The sequence below is a fragment of the Carlito syrichta genome, unplaced genomic scaffold (assembly GCF_000164805.1).
Source record: "Carlito syrichta isolate Samal-C Ts95f unplaced genomic scaffold, Tarsius_syrichta-2.0.1 Scaffold303572, whole genome shotgun sequence".
NCBI lineage: Eukaryota > Metazoa > Chordata > Mammalia > Primates > Tarsiidae > Carlito > Carlito syrichta.
This window is the reverse complement of record NW_007247668.1, coordinates 233,806-255,146: the sequence shown is the minus strand read 5'-3', so window position 1 is coordinate 255,146 and position 21,341 is coordinate 233,806. Positions and strand designations below refer to the sequence as shown.

Below are 21,341 nucleotides of genomic sequence, written 5' to 3'. Positions count from 1 at the left end.
TCACCTCAGCCTCCCAAAGGCACGGGATTACAGGCTGAGCCACCGAGCCCGGTTTATAATAATCTTTTAAGACCATAACTTAATTCTCATAGCTTCTACTAGTAACAATCATTATTAAAGAATGCAGATTCTGACTGTTTGCCCCAGTTTCTTGATCTTCCTCAAAAACACAGCTTTAAATGAATGAAAACAAAACAAAAAAAATGAACTTGTTCCACCATCTTCTCCAAGGCTGTCCTGTCTTACCTCCCCCTGCTGGCTGATGATAGGGACTGCATACTGAAGTTTCACATCACAGAAGAGGCATTCCAAGAACACATTAGCCACACCGATTAGGTTGTGATTCTCTTGGGCTTCATAGAAAGGGTCACCTCGTTTCCCGTAGAGTCTCTTTGCCTGAGCAGCAGGAGGGGACGGTGGGTGGGTGAATAGGAAACAACATGTTATTTAAAACTAACATTTAAAAAAAATTTTAAAGAAAGCATCTATCCAATTAAATAAGAAGTAAAATTAGAATGTCACATAAACAAAACAAAACTAGCATATGGCAGGGGCTCGTTTGTTGGGGAACTAAGTGATAACGTGCAGAGGATTCCCTTCTACTTCAGTTCCTGCCTTGTCTTCCTTACCATGACTCACCTGTAGCCTTTTTCATTTCCTTCCCTGTGCTTTGCCAAGACTTCTTTTCCATTACTAATGTCCAAAAAATGGATTATGCACACTAAGATTACTCTTAGTAATCTACGCAGCCATGATCATAGCTAGGGGTGTATGAACATACACTAATGAATACACAATCCTTGTTGACTCTAGCCAAGTTGATTTTTCACAATACTGACAAAACAGTGTAAATGTACTTCATTTCACTTGAAATGTACTAAAAACGAAGCCAAGTAAGAATCTGCTATATGTTCTCTTCATTCAGTTCCCATCTGTATGGGGATCACATGTTATATTACTGATCCAACTTAGCACTTCTTTCAAGATCACATTTACTTTATTTTTCTAGTATAAATGTCTAAAGTATCACTGGCACATCTATTTATGTGTATGTCTATGTGGGAATGTGTTTGTATGTGTAGGATCTCTGCTTTTAACATAACTAAATCAAGGCCAGGCATGGTGGTTCACACCTATAATCCCAGCACTTTGGGAGGCTGAGGTGAGAGGATTGCCTGAGCTCAGGGGTTCGAGACCAGCCTGGGCAACTTTGTGAGACCTTGATTCTACAATAAAAAACAAAAAACTAGCCAGGCATGGTAGTGTGCACCTGTGGTTCCAGCTATTTGGGAGGCTAAGGCGGATCACCTGAACCCAGGAGGTTATGGTTGTGGTGGCTGTGAGCATACCACTGCACACTAGCCTGGGTGACAAAGTGAGACGCTGACTCAAAAAAAAAAAAAAATCAACAACTCTCCTTTACATTTTGTCTTTTACCTCAGGAACTTTTTCCTTCCATTCTTGATAAAGATCTCGCATATCAATTAATTTATTCTCCAGTTTCTCAATGGTCCACACTTGAGTGCTCTTTCCTTTCCTCCTCACTTGAATAGCTGGCTCACTCACTATTGCACCTCTCTGTGTTAGGAAGAAACACAAGAAAAATGAACATTATTATAACTTCTTTTTTGATTGCTAAGGGAATATATATAATAGTAAAGTAGTACATTTGTAAAACATACAAATGAATACAAAAGAAGATAAAATCCTTATCACCTAGGAGAATATTTTAGTTTATCTTCTATCTTCGCTGTATACCCATAACACACTTTTTATCATAATCAGGACCAAATAAAAATATAATTAAATTAAATATTCTTCATAAACATGATTTTTAACATCAACATAGTAACCTATCATATGGATTTGCTGCACATTTGACTAAGTATTCTATTGTTCAACATCATGGCTATTTAAGGTTTTTTGCTATTATAAAGGCCACTATGATAAGCTTCCTTGTACATAAGTCTTTATGTATTCTTTTATGACTATGGACTTAGAATAAATTTCCTAAAGGGAAACTACTTGGTCAAAAGTCTAACACCCAGCAAGGCTGATAAGATACCTTCTGACTCATTTTCTAGCTTGTTGGAGGAAAAAAATGAATGGATGAAAAACTGTTTTCTTCAAAGTTTCTCCCTATAGAAAAAAATCTTCAAGTTGAAATGACAGGAACTTCCAAATGCCTGCAGATAGTTCTTCTGTGTATGTGAAGACCGTTATCATAATACTCTTCCTTTCTTACAGAATTCACTCTTTTGTTTCTGTTTTTAATGGAGGCAGGGTTTCACTATGTTGCCTAGACTGGTTTGAACTCATGGTCTCAATCGATCCTCCAGCCTTGGTCTCCCAAAGCCCTGGGATTACAGGTGTATGTCATCGTGCCCAGCCACAGAAGTCACTCTTAAAAAAAGTATTGCAGCAAAACATACACATATCACCCATTTCAGAAAGGAGCATTTATATGCAAGGAAGAGCAGGCAGGACTACTAATATATATTTCTAGTTTCAATGTTTTAAAGAAATTATTTAAATTAGCAAGTCCTTCAGCCACTAAAATTCTGTATATTCTGCTTGTATCATATCAAAGGGCACCATTTAACTAGCATTCTTACACAAGGAGGTATACAGAAGTATTTTTTATTTTTTGAGTTGGGGTCTGACTCTATGTCACCCAGGCTGGAGTGCAATGGCAAGATCATGGCTTATCAAAGCCTCAACCTCCTGGGCTCAAGCAATCCTTCCACCTCAGCTTCCTGAGTAGCTGGGACTACAGGATTGTGCCACAATGCCTGGCTAAGTTTTTAAATTTTTGTTTAGATGAGGCCTTGCTATGTTTCCTGGGCTCAGGTGATCCTCCCAACTTGGCCTCCCAAAGTGCTAGGATTATAGGTGTGAGCTAGCGTCCCTAGCCTAGAAGTCTTAAAAATAATAAACACCTCTGGTTCATATCACGATTTTCTTATTAATGTTTTTGTTTTATTAAATTTTTAAAGTAAGCCGGGCTCGGTGGCTCAGCTTGTAATCCCCCGCCTTTGGGAGGCTGAGGTAAGTGGATTGCCTGAGCCCATGGGTTCAAGACCCACCTGGGCAACTTGGCCAGACCTCATCTCTACAATAAATAAAAAATGAGCCAGGCATGGTAGCGCGCGCCTGTAGTTCCAGCTACTTGGAAGACTGAGGTAGAAGGATCGCCGGAGCCCAGCAGGTCGAGGCTGCAGTGGCCGGGAGTGACCACTGCACTCCAGTCTGGGTGACAGAGTGAGACTCCAACTCAAAAAAAAAAAAATTTTTTTTAAAAGTAACATCCTTGAGTCATATCTCATGGATGTTTTTTGGATATCAGTTTTAGATTTCATGTTATACCATTTACTATGGCATACCTTGCTCTCATTTTCTAGAAGGACATTCTTACCTTTCTGTTGGCGCTAAGGTTTGCTGCAGGGATCTGAAGAGTCACTTGGTAATCAGTGAGTTTGCTCATTTCTTCAGCTAAGAAGTTTGCCTCCCTCACCAAGGTATTAGCTTTCACGAGTTGCTCTCGCAGTTTCGCCAGGCTTTGTCGGAAGAGTTCATCCCTGTGGTACCACAGAAAAGCAAATGAGAAAAGCTAAAAGAAAACTATTTCTAAGTGAGTAGTCTTATTAGGAAAAGGTAGAAAACTCTTTTCAGGCAATATCATTCAACTAATTTTACCTCTTATTCTTCCCTCCTCCCCACAGGCGGGCTGTCTATTGAGAATCACCGATGGGGAACAAATTGTGGAGTGGACAACTAAAAACCGGGTTTTAAATTATATAAACATTCGAAAACTACCAGATTTTGATATGAGGATGCCAACAGACAAACAAACAAACAAACACACAAACAAACCCTTTGGGAAAAAGAAATGATGATTCTGACTTTTGTGTGCTATGATAGGGTGGGGCCTGTGGAGAGGGTTGGCAGGTAAGAAAGAGCTGGAGTTAGAGAAAGTGTTTGCCATGATTTCTTCAGTCAGTAAAAGTCATGCAGTGGTAAGGAACTTCTGTAGCAGCAGGAATTCTTTTTTTCAACTCTATACATTAGCACTTGCTGATAAAAAGCTTCTCTAATGCCCCAACTTGGTTAAAACCCTTTTATATGTCCTTTCAACCCCATGTTGTTGGCCTCCATAGTATTTGCCACAGTCATAATTTTTCATTTATTTGTATAATTACTTGACTAATATCTGGGCAGGGACCATGTCTTTGCTTGTACTAAACTTAATTTCTGGCCAAGTGCATGGCCCAATGTAGGATATTCAAAAAAGACCCACCAAATGAAAAAAATAGAGTACTTCTGGATTTCACATCTGAATCTGGATTCAAAGGTAACCCAGTCTAACGATTGCTCTGTGCCTTAAATAGCTTCTTTTCTACCATTTCTTTCTTTCCTTCTTTCCCTCTCTTTATTTCTGTCTGTACCTCCCTCCCTCCTTCCTCTTTCTCTTTTTTTTTTGTTTCTAATCACCTATACACCCTCTGCCCTTACTTCATAGGGAAATGATGAGCTCAGAATATCTAAATCTCTACTCTTTTCTCATCACCCTAGAAATGACAGAGGAGGCACATTGTAAGTATGCTAACATAAAGATATCTTCTAAATGGTATTACTATATTTCCAATCACCTATGCTTGGATTCATTCTATCAACTCAAGTGCTTCTCTTTTCCACAATATCCAAATAAAGCCTGTGGACTCTTCCTTTGAAGCACCTTCTAAGTCTCTCTGTTTTTCATACCCCTGGCTCAGGTCCCTCTCATTCTCTCAATAATCTCACAGCACCCAGACTCCTCTTGCTCCTCTGTAAGACAGTCTTTGCCAACCTCTACCTTCCTCAGGCCACTCCTCAGCTCAGGATCTTGTAGGAGTCCTCTTTTCCCATAGGATAAATTCCAAATACTTCAGTTTGTAGGCCTCCCACACAGCCTATCTAGTAGTTTTGGACTTAATTCTCCTGACTCCTCTATAAATCACCTTCTAGACTACACAAAACAGTTCTTTTGTAACCCCTCAAATGCATCTTACTTCTCTCCACTGCTTTTCTTCTGTTTATGGCAACCATCCATCCAAAATGCCCTCCTACCTTCTTTCTGCCTAGTCAAACTCCACCTTTCAAATGCACTTGAAATTCTTCTTTCTCCTTGAAAATCTCTGTAGACGACACAACTTCACTGAGATCTCATCCTCCACTGAATAACCACCAGCCTTACTGTACACTCTGCCCACTTGGCAATCAAATTGCTTGTCGTTTCAATACATTCACTCAATCAAACATACAATATTTACTAAGAACTTACTATGTAACAACATTGTTCTAGGACTAGGGATACTTCAATGAATGAAAACAGATTTTCTGTCCTCTACTACTTATTTTCCAGGGGAGGACACAGAAAACCACATAATCATAATATTTTCTATTGTTAAACAAAACCGTTAATTTTTTACTATTTAATTTTTTCACATATTTATATCTTGCTTTATACTATATCCTAAGTGTAGAGTAACAAACATTTGTAGCTTTCTTTGTAATTCTCAACATCTCTTAAATATACTTGTTCCTTATCCCATCAGCATTTATGTAGGTAAGAGTCCTTCATTATTTTATAACCCATCAACATTTACTTAGATAACTACCCACCATTAATGATATATTCAATTTTATTCAGTGAAACTTGATGAAATAAATATTGCAAGTCTCCTTATCTCTTTGCATGACAATCCCAAAATATCTCCCTCTCTACTATTTCTTTTTTTTTTTCTTTTTTTTTCTTTTTAAGTTGGAGCTTTACTCTGTCGTCCAGGCTGCAGTACAGTGGCACAATCACAGCCACCCCAGCATTGACCTGCTGGGCTCCGGTGATCCTTCCACCTCAGCCTTCCAAGTAGCCAGAACTATAGGCATGTGCTACCATGCCTGGCTAATTTTTGATTTATTGTAGAGACAAGGTCTCTTCAATTTGCCTGGGCTGGTCTCAAACCCATGGGTTCAGGTCTTGGCCTCCCAAAGTACTGGGATTACAGGCTAAGCCACTGAGCCCCATGTCTACTAGTTCTTAATTTTTTAATTTTTATTTTTAGAGAAAGGATCACGCTATGCTGCCCAGGCTGGAGTGCAGTAGCTATTCACAGGCATGTTCATAGTAGACTATAGCCTTGAATTCCTGGGCTCAAGCGATCCTTCTGCTTCATCCACCTGAGTAACCTGGACTGCAGGTGCACATCACATTGCCCAGATTCTATTCTATTTTTTTAATTTAAGAAAAAACCCTAAAGAGAATCTATCTGGAATTAAAGGAATTTTTTAAATATTTTAAATTATTTAACTGAAAAATACTACAATTAAAACAACACATTTTCTCTATTAAATATCTTTGCCTTTATCTTCTATACTCTTTAGTATATAGAAAGGATATCAATGAGTACAATTATGCCAATTCCCTTCAACAACTAGCTGTTGCTTAGAGTAAAGCCACCAGTTCATAGTAAATGTAGAAAAGGCAGCTCTTCAGAAAAAGCACCATCTGATAAACTTTGTCTGTTTCTCCCAGACACAGTAAAGTATAAAGAGTAACATAAAAGCTGGGCTCAGTGGCTTAGCCTGTAATCCGTGCCTTTGGGAGGCTGAGGTGAGTGGATTGCCTGAGCCCGTGGATTCGAGACCCGCCTGGGGAACTTGGTGAGACCTCATCTCTACAATAACTCAAAAACTAGCCGGGCGTGGTAGCGTACACCTGTAGTTCCAGCTACTTAGAAGGCTGAGGCGGAAGGATTGCCAGAGCCCAGCAGGTGGAGGCTGCAGTGGCCGGGAGCAGCCACTGCACTCCAGTCTGGACGACAGAGTGAGACTCCAACTCAAAAAAAAAAAAAAAAAAAGAGTAACATAAACATGATAATTCTTCATACTTCAGAATCTAGACAGATAAGCAGATAGCTCCTGGGGAAAATGTGATTGTCTCTCATCTCTTTATTTAGCACAAACAAGTGTAGTACTGCTGTGAGCTTTTTTTTTTGTTGTGCTTTTTGAGTCAAGAGTCTCACTCTGTAGCCCAGGTTGGAGTACAGTGGCATGCTGCTCATGGTCACTGCAGTCTCGAACAGCTGGGCTCAGGTGATTCTTCCACCTCAGACTTCCAAGTAGTTGGAACTACAGGCATGTGCCACCATGCCCTGCTAATTTATTTTTTAAGTTTTTTTTATTGTAGAGATGAGGTCTCGCCAAGTTACCCAGGCTGGGCTCAAACTCGTGAGCTCAGGCATTCCTCTCACCTCGGCCTCCCAAAGTGCTAGGATTATAGGCATGAGTCACTGTGCCTGGCCCACTGCAAACCTTTTAATGCAAGGCAAGGATCCCCTTTCTCCTCTTGGGGGTCATCTTTCCTGGTCGTGGCTCACATTCAGCATCTCGCTGCTAGTGAGAGATGTGGTATTATGTAAGAGTTAGAGAAGATGCTCTGGAGTTAGACTGCCATGGCTCTGGACCACACAGCCCAACTTACCAGCTAAATGACTTTGGGTAAGTCATTTAACCTTGGGACCTCAGTTTCCTCAACTGTAAAATGGAAATAGTAGTTGTGAAGATTAGAGGGATATGTAAAGCACTTAGTGCCTGGCACATGGTAAATGTCCTATCTATGTCAGGTGCTACTTTTGTTACTACTGTTAGTTATTATTATAACACAGAGGTTATTAGTGGAACTATAAACAGGCCTGGGTTCAAACTCTGGCTTTTTTATTTACTAGATGGATGTTTAAGGCAAGATATTTAAACTGATTGCCCAGTCTATGAGGGATAGTAGTTCCTGTGGCGTAGTGCTGTAGGGAGTGTTTAATAAAGTTAACACCATGCCTGAACTGTGGTAAGAATACAACAGAGGTTGGAAATAACATTGTCTTTACTGTGGTGGGTGTTGTTATTATTTTTGCCATTTCTTCCACCACCACCACCGCCTCCTATGAGAGTTCTGAAATGAGTATTTACAGTCATAAATCTTAAAATTCCACATTGAGTGGATTTCTCAGCACTGAAGTTGTATTTAAATAAAATCATAAGCATGATAAATATAAAATAGGAAAAATGCTTTTGTACTAAAGAATTATTCAGACTTTCCCAATTTCAGTAACTACCTGTCTAAGTCTTCTAACTTGGCACCATTTTTACTGAAGGGCTTGAACAGCTAACATTTCAGGAAACATACTTTAGAGTGGACAATGTCTGTGAAAGGAAAAGCCAATTGCCAACGAACCAGATATGGGACTAAAACTTCCCTTTTTGCTAGGATTGTACTCCTGATATGCCTGATGAGCCCCTCCCACAAAACTTATGGTCCTGGAGCCTTGATCCTGGGACACAGAGCCATTCTTACCTCTCTTCTGCCCACTGGGTCACCTTCTGCTGTGCTGTCTGGCTGCTGTAGGTCAGGCGGTCAGGGCCACTGCTCTGTGGCTGCCTCTCAGGCGAGAGCTGCTGGCGTAGTTGCTCCAGCTCACGCTCATACATGAGCCGCTGCTCCTCCAGGGCACTTCTCTTTTCTTCTAGGTATTGTTTCTCCAGGACCTGAACCACATTTTGAACTGGGTCTGGTAAGCCAAGAGACAAGGCAAGGTGTATTAGTGGAGGCTAGGACAGGTATTCATACCAGGTGCTACAGTCAGTCAGGGCTTCTTCCAGCAAGAACCATCTCCTGGCCCAGAACCTAGCCTGTCACTGCATTTTTTTGGTGAGAGGCCTGAGGGGCTGCTATCAGATGAAATTCTCTCAAACTGTTTTTTTTTTTTTTTACTAACATTTTAGATACATGCCCTATATGTAAACCTTATTCACAATCACTACCTTACTTTCTTCAATTTGATGAGCTCATCCTAGATAGATCTTAAATCTACAACCAGCAGATAGTGGAAGAGAAGAGAATGTGATCCTATCCACTAAGAAGAAAAACTTATTAAATCCAGGACAACTTTAAAGACAGAAGCACATAAGATTTGATTTTTCTTTATGGTAATTAATTTCTATGCCCATTTAACATCAGTTCTGGTATATGACAATGAGTTTATGACTTTCAGCATAAATCTTACTACTCTTGAATTTCTCTAAGGTGGTAGGAAACTTAGATATCACAGCATATGAGGGGGGAATTAAAAAAAAACAACAACACCAGAATTATCTTTTGAAGGGTAGGCCCCTTGTAGTACGGGCTTCCCCCACATTGTAATTGCTCTAGGAACTCACTGGCATCAGTGCGCCAGCTAGTGTTGCTATGAGAGGCTGCATTTGACTTCAGTGAATTTTTTTTTTGAAGATTCTTTCAATGTGTTGGCTCATTTCATAATGGGTGATTCACGAGCATACCGGCTCACACCATATTGACTGTTCAGCAGTTTTTGACCAAAAAGGGCATGATCCCCATGCCCTATCCTCCCTTTTTACCCAATCTCGGCCTGAACGACTTATTTTGGATGAAAAAAGGTTATCAAAGGGAAAGATTTTGCCGATATAGAAGATGTGAAATAAAACAACAGCAGATGCACTAAAAGGCATCAAAGTTGTTGAGCTGAAAAATGTTTTGAGCAGTGGAAAAGTGTCATTGTAGGTGTACTGCATCAAATGGAGAGTACTTTGAAGGTGACTGAAGGTTAAACAAGTAAGAATATATACACAATTTTTTATAAATAAATTCTGGTTTTTGGGGTCCTCCTAGTATGTTTGAAAATATTGACTGGGGATATGGTCTGGCAATTTCTCAGGTGCTAGTAATATCTAAAAGGGCAATTCACCAGCAAAAATAAGAGAAACATATTTCTGAGATCTAATTGTTACTGATATAGAGCTCACCACCATACACATGGGTAAACAAGTATAGCCATACCACTTTATCTATGCTAATAGATCTTATTCAAAGGAGCCACTGTGAGGACTAGTGGGAGCTGTGGGACTCAATTCTAAAGAGTGAATTGGCTGGGTGGGACATTAGCTTGGTAATGACCAATGAGCTGGGATGCCATGGAGATAGAGCAAAGCTCTAGCCACATGTAAAAAGAGAAAGTCACTGACATCCCTAAGTGAGGAGACTGTAGGAAAGCAATGTTAGACAGTCTAGATGACACAACAGGAAAATTACCATCATAGCTAATATTTCCATGAAGTGTACTGAGAGGAGATGCATTCTCAGTCCAGCCTGAGACATAATTTCCTCATTGTACATTCACACATTTACCTGCTATTCAGTGCTATTTGTGCTGTATTTCCACATACTGGCTCTCAGTTTAATTTCCAGGAATGAAGTTGAAAATTAAAGTGCCTCAAGAGGAATTTTTATATTACCTGATAATGGCTGCTGACTGACTTTTCCAAACTATACTATCAATTATGACATAAACATGTAAATTATACCATTTTCTTCATTAGCAGTAAGAGGAAAGAGATAACATATTAGCTTAAAAAATAAGGTTAAATAATACAAAACAAAAATAAGCAATTAAAAAAATAACACGATACACTCAGTATAGGTGAGTTGTTTAATAAAAATGACAACCACAATGGCAACATTGACTCTACTAGTTACTGGCTCAGGTAGAAGTACTATATCCTTTGCATGCATCATCTTTTGAAAGCATTGCAACACACTTAAGGGTGAATATCATCCTGATTTTTTAAATGAGGAAACTAGGGCTCAGAAAGGTTAAGTAGTTAACCTAAGATCACATAAGCTAATAAATGACAGAGCTAGAGTTTGAAATATTCTTTTTTTTTTTTTTGAGTTGGAGTTTCACTCTGTCGCCCAGGCAGGAGTGCAGTGATACACTCATGGCCACCACAGCTTTGACCTGCTGGGCTCAGGTGATCCTTCTGCCTCAGACTTCCAAATAGCTGAAACTACAGGCATGCACCATCATGCCTGGCTAATTTTTGATTTATTGTAGAGATCAGGTCTCACCAAGTTGCCCAGGCTGGTCTCGAACCTGTGGGCTCAGGCAATCTTCTCACCTTGGCCTCCCAAAGTGTTGGGATTATAGGCATGAGCCACCACACACAGTCTGTAGTATTCATACTACATTAATTTCTTAATTAAAATGAGTACTTTGTGAAAGAGTAGATACTTTTAAAAATATTGTTCTCTGCTGATATAAAATTCTAAAATTCAGCATTTTTTCAAACAAGCAGATAGTTTTCTTCATAGAATCCTGACATAGAGTCTCTAAAATATATCACGAATAAAAAGAAAAAAAAAAAGCCAGGCTCGGTGGCTCAGCCTGTAATCCCGCGCTTTGGGAGGCTGAAGTGAGTGGATTGCCTGAGCACACAGGTTCGAGACCTGCCTGGGCAACTTGGCGAGACTTCATCTCTACAATAAATCAAAAAATTAGCCGGGCATGACAGCGCATGCCTGTAGTTCCAGCTACTTGGAAGGCTGAGGCGGAAGGGTTGCTGGGGTCCAGGAGGTCGACGCTGGGGTGGTTGTGAGCGTGCCACTGCACTCCAGTCTGGGCGACAAAGTGAGACTCCAACTCAAACAAACAAACAAACAAACAAACAAACAACAACAACAACAAAATATATATATAAAACTTTAGAAGCAGATGAAAAGTGAACTTAAAAAAACATCTTATTTATTTATTGTTTGAGTAGGCGTCTCACTCTGTCGTGCAGGCTGGAGTACAGTGGGACGCATGCTGATGACCACCGCAGCCTTGAGCTGCTAGGCTCAGATGATCCTTCCACCTCAGCCTTTCAAATAGGTGGAACTACAGATGTACACCACCATGCCTGGCTAAAAGACATCTTCTGATACAAAGGCTGATTATTGGTGAATAAAACATTTTCTACCGAATAACAATCTATGTATTCCAAAGCACTGGAACTTCTGACATAGCCCTATAATTACTGAAGAAAATGTAAAAAATATGGCAAATGTTTTAGAGAAAGTCTGAAGACATTTTAAATGTAAGCTCTAGAGAAGAAAATTTCCCTCAGATTGTAACTAAAAATATATTTCACAAACAGTATACGGGCTCTGGGTTTAAAAAAGACAAAACAGGGTGCTTAACATCCATATATATTTATATAGAACCTTGCTTTCAGGGGTCCTAATTGTTCTAACTTAGTGTTTATAACTCTTTTCCAGAAACTGGAAAAGCACACCATTGTATAAATAGCATTATGGGGTTTTTGCTCAGGCATACCAAATAAGATATTTAATCCACATTTCCACTTGTTAGTCAGTAGTGCAAAAATACACACAGTCCCAACTGGCTGAGGCCAAAGGAAACTAAGTCCAAGGTTCCATGCCAAAGCAGAGGTCATGTGACTGAGGCTCTTTAAAACTGTGTTAACAGCAACCATGGCATAGAACTACCACTACCCACCAGGCATCATCAGTGGCCACAAAAAAAGTGTAGACATGGAACAGAAAGCAACTCAATGCATTATTCCCCTGAGTCTCCCACATTAAAGCCTTGTAGGCCCCACCCTGGGGACACCCAGATCTACCTCCACCACCCGCAGCCTGATGGAAGCCTTTGGGCTGGGTTTTTGTTTCACTTCTGATTCCTGATACCAGTCTGGAAATAGCTTTCTCATGGAAAACTTCAATAACATTTTTTTTGCAAACAAATGAACCAGTTTCAAGCCTATACCACTACACATAGCATATTTTAAACAGACCATCTGAATCAGCAAGTTGATCTGACTTTGCAATGTGGCCCAGGACAAAAAATCAAAGATTACTCAGCCTGTTCTCAAATAGAAAGGACCACATTTACTTTGGAAGTAGCACTTTCTCTTCCTCATTAATTTTTTCTTTACCTGGTAGGTAACTATGAAATGAGTTCAAACTGACCTATTTTTCAGAGAATGAAAAGAAAGAATGGAGACGGTAGTGGTGCTGGTGGAAGAGTATCCATGAAAGAAAGATACTTAGAGTTAATTCACACCAAAATGTCCAAGGCACTGAATTGAAAGGAAGTAGATTTTCAGGGAAAAAAAAGGAACTTTTTGATCCCAGATGGAGTAAACTGGCTCTATGACTCTTTACCAGTCCCTTACTTGCTCTTTACTTTAGAGCTATCACTGACACTGAGAAGAGATAAATGTCTGATTCCTATTTTGAATGCTTGGGATGAAGGTACACTATCTGACAATGAAGTTCATGAACTCATTCTAGAAAAAGTGCTACATAACTCATTGCTGAATATTACTATGGTCACCTTTAAAGTCACCTTCCCAAGCACCCTTGGGAAGCTATGCACCAATGCCAATGCCTAGTCTACCCATCAAAGCAACTTTGGAACTCTTTTTCCAGAATGGCCATCAGAGTTCATCATCACAAGAATGTCAGAGTTTGAATTAGAGCAATGAACAAACATTAAATTTCTTGTTAAACTTGGCAAGAATGGAAGTGAAATCAGGAACATGTTAGTCCAAGTACATGGTGATAATGCCATGAAAAAAACAGCAGTGTACAAATGGATTAAATGTTTTTCTGAGAGGAGAAAAAGCATCACTGGTAAAGAAGGTCAGGAAGGCCAGTAACAATCAGAACTGACAAAAACATTGCAAAAATTCATCGAATTGTGCATCAAAACTGTCGGTTGACTGTGAGAAGCATAGCAGACCAAATAAACATTGATAGAGAAACAGGAAAATCTTCATAGAAAATCTAGGCATGAGAAAGGTGTGTGCAAAAATGGTCCTGAAGAAGCTCTGGCATCACGACAATGCACCAGCTCACACAGCACTGTCTGTGAGGGAGTTTTTAGCCAGTAAACAAATAACTGTATTGGAATACCCTCCCTACTCACCTGATCTGGCCCCCAATGACTTTTTTCTTTATCTGAAGATAAAGGAAATATTGAAAGGAAGATATTTTGATGACATTCAGTACATGAAGGGTAACATGATGACAGTTCTGATGTCCATTCCATAAAAAGAGTTCCCAAATTGCTTTAACAAGTGGACTAGGCACTGGCATCAGTGCACAGCTTCCCAAGTGGAAAACTTTGAAGATGACCTAGTGATATTCAGCAATGAGGTATGCAGCACTTTTTCTAGCATGAGTTTGCGAACTTAATAGATCAGGTATTATTGTCCACAGATACTAAGTTTCCTTTTACTTTTAATTCAAATGAATTGGATTTTAGAGACTCCAAAATACATTACTCTGGTCTATTACCGGGATACTATAGGATTTACTCTAGAGACTCCAAAATACATTATTCTGGTCTATTACCGGGATAACATAGGTGAACATATATCTGAAACTACTACTGTCCTGAATTGCTCTGCTGTCAACAATAATGAAGCCATTAGTCACAGGAGCAATAATGCCAATAATACTTGTCAGTGTTGTTGGAAGCATAGAGAAAAGAACAACTGTCAGATTTTAACCACTGGGAAGGGAATGGAAATGGAACACAGGTGGGAGGGGTCATCACTGAAAAGGAATATTCTTCAATCAAGAATACAGGCTACTTTCATCAGGCAGAAAACTTCAACTTCTTCCCAATCACGTTAGTTAGACTTTGCCAAAGCATAAAGCACAAGCATCAATTAGCAGCACTGCTAACAACCAGTCAAGCTCCCCTCATGCTAATATCAATCACTTAAAAACCTTTATCCCAGTGTTTGTGGAGGAGCTTCGTCTGAAACCACATGAGAGGGAAGAGAATCTTCAAATAGGACCACCATGGGGACAACCACCAGGCAGACAGGCTTATTATCGGGAAGCCACCTAGCAGTAGAGGGGAATCGCAATGAATACTGTCCGGCCACCAGCACGCCAGCACTTGCTTCGGAGCATGTCTGTGTGCCCCAGAGGGATGCTCCATTGGAACTGGGTACAGGGTGCAGAAGGGGGAAACATTACTTCTATGCAGATAAAATCAACACTGGAGAGCAAGGCCTGATCTGGGATACAAATGAATAACTCATGCTAACACCATGCACAGGTTACTGACAACTCTAATTGGTTTAGCTAACAGGATGGGAAGAATTAACTGGTTACTCAGGGGGTTAATTTATATATAAGAAGTAGCAATGGAATAAAGGAAAAAATCTTTTATTTTTTGGTCCAGGATGGATAAAAGATTAGACTGATACCATCTGGAAATTCTGTAGGTTTGGGGGAGAGATGTCTAGAATTCTATAACTGCATCTGAAAAAATTAGCTCTTTCCAAATGGGTGTTTCTCTCCCTGGAGTTTGGAGTCCACACCCTCCTGCACACCTTGCTCCCTCAGGCTTCCAAAGATCATTCACAGGAGATGTGTTGCTCAAGCATGTTGTTAAATGACCCATCAGTGTGATTCTGATGTGTAAACATCACTTTGGAAGATCTTTCGGGATTCCTCCTAATTGGTGGGCAACTGGTACAGTGGACTGAAGCATGACTTCTAGCTGTGGTCCACCCTGTGCTGTAGTGTTAAAAGCCCCAGTAGCTAATGTTAATACCCCACTCTTACTGTTTCAAGAGAGAAATCGGCCAAGTGTGGTGGCACACACCTGTAGTCCCAGCCACTTGGGAGGCTGAGATAGAAGGATCACTTGAGCCCAGGAGGTTGAGGCTGCAATGAGCTGTGATTGTGCCACTGCACTTCAGCCTGGGCAACACAGTGAAACTCACTAAACTAAACAAAACTAAACTAAACTATGATAAACTAAGATAAAATAAGATAAAATAAAAAATAAAATGAGAAATTACCAAACTTCTTTCATAAAGTTTTATTTTCCTCCTTTTTTTGTGGCTTTATTTTCTTTTTAACCATAAATATATTACACTTGTTTCTCACCGTCTGGCCTTTTCTTTAATGCAATTTTTATAATTAAAAAAAGAGGCCCCTAAGGCTAACAACTCATAAATAGAGATCGACAGAAAGGCCAAGTTCCTGCAACAGAATCCCCAATCTGATACGCCAGAAATCTGATTGATAATTCTCTCACCATGAACTTGCTTTGGCAGCACACACACCAAAACTCTCTCCCTACACTCGAGTTCTTCCCAGACAGCCTTATTTAAAGAGTAAAGTGAGAAAGCCAATGTTTAGGGAACGAGCTCAACTGTAAAAACAAAATGTTCTCTAAGCCCCTGTCAGGTAGAGGTTGCTTGTGTTAGGGCCTGCAGGTTTCCCTGGTTTAAGCTAGGGATCCTTAGACACCCCAAGAGCAGATGACTGGGAAGGTGAAGTTGGACCAAGCTTCTAAACTAACTTTCTCAGGTGCCCTGAACTTTATCCTTGTAAAATAGTTCTAGGCCCAGAAATGCCATCTTGCTTGGTGACAAGGGACTTTGCTAGCTGGTTTCTAGGTCCCAGGTACCAAGATTAGGAATTAAGAGGCTGGGAGATGGAAAAAACAGGGAACAGATTTACAAAGCAACAAACAAGAAAAAAATTTGTTGTGTATTTTATTGACTGCATTCATGTTTGTATCAACATTGAGGAAGAAAGAAAAGGTGAAAGAAAATGGACTTTTAGACATGGAAGGAAAAAACTTTAAACACTGAAAGCCTTCTGGAAAGAGGGATCCAGAAACAATATGCTCAGGAGAATCTCTTCTTCAGAGAAAAAGACTGAAGTGTAAGTCAAGCAAAAAGTCTATACAGTATTTCATTTTCACTACAATTTTTGTAAGTTATCTGGACTTATTTATTTTTTTGGGTTTTTTGGGGGTTTTTTTTGAGTTGGAGTCTCACTCTGTCGCCCAGACTGGAGTGCAGTGGCCGCTCCCGGCCACCGCAGCCTCGACCTGCTGGGCTCTGGCGATCCTTCCACCTCAGCCTTCCAAGTAGCCGGAATTACAGGCATGCGCTATCATGCCCGGCTGATTTTTGATTTACTGTAGAGATAAAGTCTCGCCCACTTGCCCAGGCAGGTCTCGAACCCACGGGCTCAGGCAATCCACTCACCTCAGTCTCCCAAAGTGTGGGATTACAGGTTGAGCCACTGAGCCCAAGTGGACTTATTAAATAAGTCTCTTTGGGGGTATAATTTCCAATTGAGTTTATACTAAAATGTTGTTACTTTTATCTTTCCATCAGATTATATTTAAAATTCCTGAATTCATCTTCTCTTGGGTATTTTCACATTCAAGGTTTCAGAAATGACAGGCTCAATAAGAGAAATTTGATAAAGAATGCTGTCAAAATCATTCAGTTATCTAGGACCATGGAAATGTTACTAAAACTGACTTGGGAACAGGAGTCGCAAAAAAGGGACCATTCATTTTCTGGTTATTTCCTGAGGGAGAAGATTATCCTAAATCTTTTCACTAGCTCCTCACTGATGGTCTTTTTAAGAAATTAGCAATTTTGTGTGTCTAAAATGCAGAATGACACTTTATACATACTTATTACTCATTAAATGGTGTGAGATGAGGAATTACCCAAGATGCTGGAAAAGAAGAGTTAAGGTCTTACCATTACTATTCAGTGTTTTCATGATCACTTCCATCTGTGCAAATTCATAGTTATAGTCTGGTTCAGAGGAAGCCTCGCTGGTTGCATCCAAGTCATGCTCTGGTGGACCCGTTTCTTTTTCAAAGTCTTTCAGCCAGTCTCGACGTTTCCTCTTAGGTAAGTTAATTCTGTGGGGTTTTTTACCGTTAGGGAAAATTAAATCATTTTGCATTTATATAGATAACAGAAAAAATGTATATTGAAAATATTAGAGAACACAAAGATGCTACCTAAAAAAATGATTATTTCCCCACAGGATTCGATCACCATGCCACAGCTGGGTGGTACTGCACACAAGGGTGCCATTTACACAGGACCTGAAAGAACACAAGGAAAGATATCAGGTGAATGGGAAAGAACCCAAGACCCAGCTTTGAGAGCCAAAGAGATAACTGGGGGACCGTTCTCTTGGTAGATGTATTCCAACCAGCACCTGATGAAGGAATAACAGAATTTGTAACCACTATCAAAACACAGGATCTACTCAATGACGATCAGTGGCTGCCAACATCCCTCAGAGTGACAACCTGACATGACGTGCACCTGATGGAACTAGAAAGCACTTTCTATGGCTATTCTAGTCAAAATTTGAACTGAAATTGAGCAAGCTTCCATATCTAAATGCCAATTTAGAAAATACAGAGAACAGCAGATGTTAAATGATGCCATAGAATACAGTGAGTAAAATCCTCACCATGGAAAACTCTAGGACCAACAACTAGGTATCCTCAACAAATGAAATGCAAGAAAAAAGAGAAAGACAGAAATAGAGACAGAAAGACACACACACACACATACACACACACACACACGAAAAGAGGAAGGGGAAACCCATTCGTTAAGAGATTTAAGGGCACAGAGACTGACACCTGTTAAACCCAGAACTCTAGGAGGCTGAGGCAGGAGGAATGCTTGAGCCCAGGAGTTCGAGACTAGCCTAGGCAACATATCCAGACCTCATCACTACAAAAACAAACAAACAAACAAACTTATCCAGGCATGCGGGTGTGCACCTGTAGTCTCAGCTACTCGGAAGGCTTAGGCAGAAGGATCACTTGATCCCAGAAGGTTGAGGCTGTAGTGAGCCGTGACTATGCCACTGTACTCCAGCCTGAGTGAACAAGTGAGGTCCTGACTCAAAACAAAACAAACAAAAAATCCACCACCAACAAAACCCAACAATAGTAGAATGGTATTTAGATTATAATTTCAAGAAACAACTAAAAAAGGACACTGATAAGACAACTGGGGAAATATGAATATTAACTAGATATATTATGATTAGCACGGAATTATTGTTAATTATTTTAGGTGTGATGGTATTGAAGCCACCTTTAAGAATGTTCATCTTTGGAAGGTTCCGGTAAGATGGCGACAGCATAGGATGAATTGTGAGATTCTCTGAATGTGAGTTCCCAAAAAGACTCTTACTTTCCTTCCCCCACCCCTCTACCTACCGCCAGCCACAACGGTCCAAGGCCCAGAGACCCTCGGTCCCATGCAAGGCCGGATATTGCGACCCCCGGCTGATGCTGCCCCACTATACGTGGCTCCCGCCCACCGTGTGGGAATTTCAGCTCCCTCCCCAGCTACGTCGTCTCACCCGGCGCCAAGCCACCGGTCACCCAAGGAGGCTCTAGGCACCCGCCCCACAGAGATACCAGCTCCATTTCTGGCTGAAGTACCCTGTGAGGGGCCTAAAGCCACTCTCACTGCTCACCACCTGCCCTTTGGCGTTCTGGGCACACCCTGGCTGAGGCACCCGGCGTATGACACCATGCTTATGTAAGGGAAAAGCGTATCTTTTTTTTTTTCATAATAAATATTTTTTATTATGGTTTTGTGGGGTACAGTTAAGGGTTAGGTGTACAATTATGTTTCATTCAGGCACCCTGTTGATAAGAGGTGTTTCACCATCCCCAGACAGATATTTGCTACTGTTAATCCCATCTCCCTCCCCCCCGCCATAGTTTCCCAGTACCGTCAATCATTTTCTTATAGTATTACATTAGATGTTCAAGGTCCATTATATGAGTGAGAACATGTGATACTCGGATCTTTGTTTCTGTGAGAGGTCACTCAGTATTATAGACTCTAGTTCCATCTAGGTTGCTGCGAAATTCATGACTTTGTTCTTTTTTATGGCTGCATAGTATTCCATCATGTATAAGCACCACATTTTTTTAATCCAGTCCTCTTTTGATGGGCAGCATGGTTGTTTCCAGGTTCTTGCTATTGTGAACAACGCTGCGATAAATATACATGTGCAGGTATCTTTTTTATAGAGTGCTTTGAGTTCTTCAGGGTATATTCCCAGTAGGGGGATTGCGGGGTCATATGGAAGGTTGATATTTAGAGCTTTTAGGAACCGCTACACTGCTTTCCACAGAGGTTGCACTAGTTTACACTCTCACCAACAGTGTAGAAGTGGGAACAGCATATCTTAAGGAGGTGCTGATCAGCCACTCTCAGCTCCCAGCTTCCTCCTCCATCCCAGCCTGCTGGTGGCACACCAGATCCAGCGCTCAGCTGTACAGCTGATCCCTGGTGCCTCACATGCCACCACAGTCTATCATAGTGGATCGCCCAGGGACCCAGATGAGCAGAGAGAAAGGATCCGCGAAAGAGGAGCTGCCCACCTCGGCCATTTTCCAGGCAGAGATTTGCATTGCCTTGCCCACCTATAAGCAGCTTCTGCCTCGGTTCCTAAGGTAACGTTGCTAAACAGGAGACAAATCCCCTCCCCTACACTGAATCAGATGCAGGCAACTCAGCATCACAGACCTCTCAGGCAGCAGGCTAAAAGAACAAACCTAACCTGTGAATAATTCTAGCTGCCTGCAATGAAAGCAAAGGGGAGAGGCTGGAGATCAGAGCTGAAGAGACTTTAGACACTCAGAAAAGATTCCAGAGCTAGTCTGATTTCTTATTTTGACTTTTGATTTTATTATTTTGATTGTTTGTTTTGCTCACTTTTGTTTGCTTTTTGACTTAAACTATCTGTTTGTGTTGGGGAAAATGCATCAAAAGGCATGATTTTATTGGACTGTCTTTGTGTGGTTACCGGTATGCTTTAGGGAATTTTGCTTGTGTGTCTTTTTCACTTCTCTCTGGCCTTGTGTCTCCTTTTCACCTGTTAGTTGGTATGTATGTCTGTTTTCCCTTTTACACTTCTCTCTTTCTAACTTCTGATTGACTCCCCCTTTCTCCATTATTTTGCTCTTTCCTACCTCCTTTAGTTTCAGGGACCAAACCTATATCCCACTGCACAGACAGATTGTAAGGCACTGGAAATAGGTTCCAGTGTGCCCATACACCTGTTGGTGGATGTTGGAATCAGTAGATATATCCTGAATCACAGCTCCCCCCCCAAGTAAACCTCAAAACTGCAAAAAATACAGTCCCCAGCCCACACTTCAGCCTCAAAAGTGAACAAAGCCAGAGGAACATCATAAGGAAGAACAGGAAGTTGCACAAGCAAAGCAAAATTAACCCCACCTTCCCTGAAAAACAGAATTAAAGAAGGGGAGGGAAAGTGGGAGAGAGAGAAAAATCTCTCCCAGACCCCTGAGAGGGCAGACACTGAGAAAACTGACTTCGGAATGCAAACAATGAAGAGCCCCCAGAATGACTGGTCTCAAACTACAAACCTAGATATCAAGACATTAATGGAGAGATTAAAAAGGATTGAGGAGAGACAAGAAGAAACTAGGAAGAAGTTGATAACTGAGATAACAGTAATAAGGAATACTGTGAATGAAATAAATAACAAACTGATAAGCATGGAAAGCAGAATTAGCCAAGCAGAAGAAAGAATCTCAGAACTTGAGGGTCAAAATATAGAACTAGCCCAAACTGTTAAAAACACAGAAAAC

The 21,341-nt window shown here is 40.6% G+C and overlaps 1 protein-coding gene across 1 annotated transcript in view; it reads right to left on the bottom strand.

Annotated features, from left to right (window-relative positions):
• Positions 1 to 21,341, bottom strand: part of KIF13A (kinesin family member 13A) — a gene marked incomplete at its 5' end in the record, with an annotated part of 226,880 nt that overhangs the window by 44,374 nt on the left and 161,165 nt on the right. Inside the window, 6 exons of the mRNA XM_021712662.1 lie at positions 247 to 396; positions 1,438 to 1,578; positions 3,416 to 3,578; positions 8,387 to 8,600; positions 17,428 to 17,594; positions 17,697 to 17,783. Coding sequence (XP_021568337.1) covers positions 247 to 396; positions 1,438 to 1,578; positions 3,416 to 3,578; positions 8,387 to 8,600; positions 17,428 to 17,594; positions 17,697 to 17,783 — 922 coding nt within the window. The remainder of the gene's footprint in view (positions 1 to 246; positions 397 to 1,437; positions 1,579 to 3,415; positions 3,579 to 8,386; positions 8,601 to 17,427; positions 17,595 to 17,696; positions 17,784 to 21,341) is intronic.